At 32.7% G+C, this 7,129-nt stretch overlaps 1 protein-coding gene across 3 annotated transcripts in view; it reads left to right on the forward strand.

Moving 5' to 3' along the window:
* Positions 1-310: 310 nt before the first annotated feature.
* LOC111086701 (chordin-like protein 1) overlaps positions 311-7,129 on the forward strand; it is a 34,094-nt gene continuing 27,275 nt past the window's right edge. For 2 of the 3 annotated variants that reach the window (XM_022390589.1, XM_022390591.1), the window contains exons 1-2: positions 311-398; positions 5,741-5,886. In XM_022390589.1, the coding sequence (XP_022246297.1) occupies positions 5,808-5,886 (79 nt within the window). In that variant the 5' untranslated portion in view covers positions 311-398; positions 5,741-5,807. Of the gene's footprint in view, positions 399-1,122; positions 1,243-5,740; positions 5,887-7,129 lie in introns of all 3 variants that reach the window. The other variant, XM_022390590.1, reaches the window with a different exon arrangement.

The following is a 7,129-nucleotide window of genomic DNA, read 5'->3' on the forward strand; positions in this document are numbered from 1 at the left end:
TCTTTAGCCGAAACTCCAAGAGGTGATAAGTTGACATTGGTATGAAAAACGTACAACTACCAATTTTCTTCTCGTTCATAAATAATATTAATTAAAATGATAATTTGATAGGATATATGGTCAAAGACGTCATAACCTCCATTGAGCAGCATACAAGACTTTATGTAGATATATATATATACCTTAATTAAACCTTAGTAAGTTTCACCCACCCACACGTTTACGCGTGACGCATCGTGCAGCGCGTGCTTACAAGAGATCTGCGTAAATAGAACCCTTTAAAAAGCCCCAACGATTTTCTGTGGTATCTATTTGGGTCTCGAATACTATTTGACGCTCGTGGCCCACAAAACCAATACAGATCTCGTGGCCCAGTCTACATTGGCTGTAGTCTCTATGTAAGTAAGAAAAATATATTTATTAAAGTAATTTTTCTTGATTTAATACTTTTAAATGTTATATGACATATTTAAAACTTTCAATACTGTCGTATTTAAAACAACGAGCTATTTATTTGGCGAGTAAAGGGCTGTACACCAAAACCAAGCAGCGAGCTATGTTAGTATTTTTACAGCATAGGAAAACGCATAGCTCTATGCTCTGTCAAAAGAAGAAAAAAAAGTAAACCAAATTCTGATATTGGAAGAAAAGCTTATAACATTCCATAACCTATCCAAAAAAATGTTATATAGATGCTCAAGCGCAGAGGATAAATACAGTTCCATATGTATGGTTTTTGATCCATTAAGATATTTTTGCATAAAATTCATTTTATAGGGGTCGCAGGGTATAATTATACACATGACATCAAATAACATACTGTTACCTTTTGTTAACATATCAACGCGTCCTTAGAAGATTTATATTACACTTTAATATATCAGAATTATGTTTGCATAAGATCACGCAATAGGTAAGCTATTTTACAAAGTTCAATTGTATTGTTTAATGAACATGAGGAGATGAAACTGTAGTGATCAAACTGTCATAATTGATAAAACAAACGTTATAAACGAGGGTTTGAAGGATTCTGTGGAAAGTGTTTGGTAAAATTGAGCGATTGCTGAAGCTTCATTCTCCATGTATGTATATAACACTTACACTTTTTTCACACTAACAAAGGTAGATGACGAAGTCGAAACAAAGAAAATGGTGGACAGAGACTGAAGCTACAAAATATAGAGTTAAAGAAGGATTGAAAATTAAAACTCGTGATTGTGAATCATACTGAACGAAAGTTAAGTAGGTGAATATATTTAGTAGAATAGAGATTTAAACACTGATATACACACATTGGACGGTTAATAATGACTGATACAAACATGGAACTTTCTTTTTACAATCGTTCTACACTGTTGCTGCATGCAACCTCTGAATAAAGAAACAATATACTGTTTCATCATAGATGGCGCTTGAGGCAAAAAGTGTCCTGTTCAGGACAACCTAATACTTTCACTGTCTTACACAAAAATATGTTCTAGTTACACGAAGGCTGCTTCCAAGGAAATAAACACCCACACAATTAAACAGCGAGCATATAATATAAATGGTAATGGCTCACACTAATTGACGCTTCTCCTAAAGTGTGAACGCCAGATGTTAGTATCCCAATATTTGACTGGCTGTTCTATATAGTATATATATTATGTATATGTAATTATGTGTTATTAATGGGCGGGGATCAGGGTGCGATATCTCTTTTCTTTCCTCACGTTTGAGACTTATTTACACTTAAAAATTAATCTTAGTTAAAAACTAAATTGTGTTTCAATCTCAAGGCTCACAACACACGCTTTCCTCGTTAGAGGTACGGTAAGTGACTTTACAGTAGTAAGAAACACTGACAATTAATTAACACACACTTATTTAGATATTCCTGGAATCCGATAAACCAACATCGCGAGCACAACAATAACATTACAGCAAATTAATAACATCAACGAAACACTTCACTGCATTCACTCTTTCACAATACATCCTTACTTGACAGGGAAACATCATTCACAGGGGCACTCAATATGTAGGTTATAAACGTTAAAAGAAACAACAATAACAATCCTTTTATAACCACGAAACGACTAAAACATGAATTATTCAGATAACACTAGAACATAAAAACACTTATAAGTCAAATTCAACCAAATGTTTATCCTAACAGACCAAAGCTGTGACAATAAAATATATAATGTTAACATGATGAAAGAAAATCATACTTTTTTTATAAATATTTTAAAGTAAAATAAGTTAAAAGAACCATCTCATTAAACAAAATTTATATATAAAATATTAAACCTTCCTGTTTCTGAACCACCAAAGAAAAGGTAAACAATTACAGCCTATTCTGGACATTCGCCTAACACTAAGTTAAATCTAGCAAATGTGTAACTGAGCTAGGCATACATACTATCTCATACATAAAACAATGTCTAACTTGTAAGAGAAATTAGCTGAAAATGTCATCTTACTCTACTCAACTTACCAACAAACAGCTAAACAGAAATAGGCTATTCTAGTTATCCTATCACCCACAAACTTACAATAAATCTCGATTAAATTATTTTACAATATGATATCAAAACAAAACAACAAAAGAGATATGTGACATTTACTACTCAAAATCAAAAGCCCTCTACATATTTTTTTATATACAAAATCATTTCAAATCTTTCTATGAAATAACAGATATCCTTTTATACATTTAGTGCATAGTGTAAAATTAAACAGTATCTAACACACAGAACAACATCTTTGAAGTTACACAATAAAATATTGAAAACTCTAGAGTCAAATGATACAGGCGAAGTTAATGTACAAATCTTATAGTTAAATTTATGTTAAAGTGAAATCTATTTAAATGTAAACATAAACTTTAGAATACATAAAAATAAAATAAACCATTTTAGTACAGAACAAAACCTTCCTTGTGATATTTTAAGACACACTTATATTATGATGTTCAACATAAACCCACCATTTTATGAAAAAAATATGTAAAATACAAATAAAAACTTTCTCTTGAATTATTCGAACCTATTGTTGAAATCATCACTGCCAGAAACCCGTTATCTAATAATCATACCACATATAAAGCGTGTATATAAAGACACAATATTTACCAATGGTAAAGTGCCGCATACCCTTATCCTATAGTGCCCAGGAATCACCATATGTTTACCATTACTTTCTTTCCTAACACTGAAAAGCATGCATGGGATTTTAACTCAATCGTAAAATGCAATGGGTCTGTTATATCCCCTTCCGGAATTTCCCAACTCCTCCAGTATTCTTGGTGACTTGCTCCTCCTTTGCCACATCTATGTTATTTTACAGTAGATATCAGACCTGTCGCCCAGCAAGTAGTTTGAGTCTTTTATTCAGTGAACCAGCACACCACTGCTCAAAGGTGTAGTTATGAAAGGATGGTTAGCTTGTGGATTGGCATGTTCAAGGCTCCTGACACTGTTTGTATTTGGTCATCATAAATTATCCGAAAAGGTAGGCGATAGAAGCCATGATGTTTAATTCTAGAATTTTCTTAGTTCCTTTCATACAACTTCAAGGTCTTATTGCTATAGTAGAGACAGCTGACTTCTTATCCTCACTAATTCTTCTTCTAACGGAGAGCTCAGTCTTGAGTACCTCAGATATGTTTTTTATCTTTGCTTCTTAATCTTGTGTGCTAAGAAAAAGTGTTTTCCTGGCCCTTCGTTTTTTTCTATCATTGACAATTTGCCACAAGGAACATGTAAAATAGGTGGCGCTTCTCCGCTACTTCTTTTCTATGTGCCTATTAGCTTAAGATGGTGGAGTTTTATATACATACTCAAGAGTCGATCTTTATCCTCACATCATTTGCTGGGGTCATGCTAATGGTAAATATTTCGAACTTCCATGGCTAGCAGCTCTTCCTCCTCCGAAGTGAGACATAACAATTCTACTACTCGTCCTTCCAATACTGAAAAAGGTGGAACCACATTCATTCGGATAGCAGTTGTGGAACTGATAACTTTGGAATTTTTCAACCTTCACGAAAATGCCAATTCAGAGTCACTCTCCATCAATGCAATTAAAAAAGAAAATAACTACACTTTGTCTTATTAATTTGATAAGAAGGAAAAATTATTAAATTAAACTTTCTTTCCTCTGCTCAGACACAGAGGCGCGGCAGCATTATGTCCAGAAAAAAGGTTTAAAATCTAGGTTTAAGAAATGGTGAATTAAAATACCAAATATAGTGGCACATTAAAAGGTCTCATTACATAAGACATTTATTATGTGTCAAAACTAAGAAGTGAACTATTTTGGAGTTAGTGAGGAAATAGCTCATTTTGTTTGTAGGTTGGTTTCAACATTAGCTTCGTTGACACATTATCCTTCTTAATTACATGTACAAAAACATACTTATTTGTGTACATTAATGCAATTTCCACTATTCATTTCAAATTTGCTTGTCTTATTCTCTAAATTACTTCTTTAAGTTTTCAGAAGCAGTCTGAAATGTTGAGCCAACTAACAGTATATTATTAACATAGTATTCTGTAGCACAATGCGTAATGTAAGCCCTATTAGTTGATCCAAATTGCATTGTATTACCCAAATGGAAGAGTCCTTGAGGACTGATGAAAAGCCTTAGATCTGCTTTCGTCATTAAGTTCAATTTGTTAGTAGCCAAATGTGAGATCTAGCATAGTGAACCAGTGGGTACCCTCTAAAGCATCTAGTCATTCACCTGTACCACGGAATGGAAGTGCATCAATGCACATTATTATATTTCATTCAATCATCTAAAGCCAACACAACTTTAGCATTCCTATTTTGCGATAACTGTTGGTGGTGTCATCTCAATTTCAGTGCTGACTATGACCCATGGAATCCAAAGTAGCCTGTGTGACTGTCGTTTTAGCAATAACGTATTTATAGTGTGTGTGTGTATGTACGTTGCCAGGATAATTTCTTACACCGAGTTAGTCAGCCATACAAATATTTAGGCACATTCTACCATTAACTAGCTAAGACCCTTTTGCTGATTTTCATCAAGGTCTATGCTAAAAAAATTTTCAGACACCTCCCATTTTTTGAAAGCTTTATTTTCATTCTTGGATATGGCACGATTAAAGTAATTTTAGAAAAAAATTTCATTTACTTTTTCTTTACATACAATGCCTATAACTAAACCAACCAGTAACTTTATAGCCACCAATTATACACCATCAGTGGTACGTATCTTGTTCTAGAAGAAATTATCATCCTAACAAGTGTAGCTAGTAAACAGACCATTTCACATGTAATTTACATCACTGCATTTCGTGCAAAGCTACTCTAGGGCTAACAGCACTAGCCGTCCCTAATTTTGAAGTGATAAACTAGAGGAAAGGCAAATAGTCAACATCACCTACCGCCAACTTGTGGGCTACTCTAATCGAATAGTGGAACCTCGGATTCACAGTCCGGCACGCTTACCACTGGTCGCACTTGACCCAGCCCTTGTGTAGCTTTGCGTGAATATCCAAAACAATTAAACAACCTCGTATCAAGAATGTTGCAATATATAAAGTTTTATAATTCGAATGTTTTGTTTAAGCAAGTTCGTGTAACTGGAATGATTATAATAATCCAAAACGTTGAAGAACACTTTTTATTTTTCCATTTTATATCCCATACTGTCTCAGAAAATTAGTTAATATAACACTTTGTGTGCTGGGTTCGTACAGCAAAATTTATCACTTGTTTTTTATTTCAGTGACTGAATTTAAAAACAGAAAAATACCAGAATATCAACTTCTCTGCTAACTGAGTAAAGAAACGTAATGTATTTTCGAAACGAACTACGTCATCACGTGAGTTACTTCCTGGTTATTTGTCTCTGCAGTGTCGCCGTTTACTCAGGTAATTTATGTCAATATTTCTAAGGTAAAGTATTTACTACCTTTTGATTAAGTTGCTTCAATTCTAAACTGCATTTTATCAGCATATGAAAAGTATAATTAGCATAAGATAAAACCTTGCAAAAAATATGACCAATTGATATAAATATATGCTTATGTTATAGGAGCACAGGTTCGAATACTAATCGGTTTTCGTTTTAGTTTGTAAGAAATCATGTTTAATTATGCCATATTCTCATAAATTAAAGTGCATAGAATGTTTAAAGTAAGACATTTAATTTTGACTTTCGAAGGTTATTTGTCGATATACTTCCAGGCTCAAAACTACTTCACTACTAAACGATCAATGCTCTATTCGACTCAAGACAGATTTATTAATGTTAATAATTGTCAGATTAGATTGAAGAACACGAGTTCGTTGAATTATTTTAGATTTTGAAGAGAAATTCATAATGCAGAGTAAAGCGCGTGAAGTGTCGTAAGATATTTACATTGCTTCTTTCTATATGTTTGTGTATTGTCAGTGAACAAAAGAAAAGTTAAATATTGTTTTACTGTAAATAATCTTATAACACTACACTTTATCATTTAAAAACGCAAAGCGTTATTGTGCTTATGGAATTATAGCCTTGAAGATGACAGTTACAAAATTAAACGCAATTACCAAGCCACACATTGATGTAAAAACTGTCACAAGCTCAAAAATATATTTCAAGAGTTATAGGGTATATCAACAAGACTGGTGATATGTAATAATTAAACGAATTAGTAAACAAAGACATGTCATTTCAAGTATAATTCGATTTATATTTGTTTAGTAATTAAAATATTGAAATTAGTTTTAGGCTAAATAGACTTTATATATCAGACCCAGATATATCAATGAGAACATTATAAGCCATAAGACTGAATACCCCAGAATATGCTTAATTCATAACTTACACGTAAAAAAATTAAGTTTTTTTTCATTATTATAATAATCTATTACTATTTACAAGTTTAATGGACTTCAACAAACTACCATGATTGGAAGTAATTGGAAATTGGTTTTGAATAATGTCTCTCCTAAACTCTTTACAAGTTTAATGGACTTCAACAAACTACCATGATTGGAAGTAATTGGAAATTGGTTTTGAATAATGTCTCTCCTAAACTCTTTACAAGTTTAATGGACTTCAACAAACTACCATGATTGGAAGTAATTAGAAATTGGTTTTGAATAATGTCTCTCCTAAACTCTTTAC

This window comes from Limulus polyphemus, unplaced genomic scaffold (assembly GCF_000517525.1).
Source record: "Limulus polyphemus unplaced genomic scaffold, Limulus_polyphemus-2.1.2 Scaffold1339, whole genome shotgun sequence".
Taxonomy (NCBI): Eukaryota; Metazoa; Arthropoda; class Merostomata; order Xiphosura; family Limulidae; genus Limulus; species Limulus polyphemus.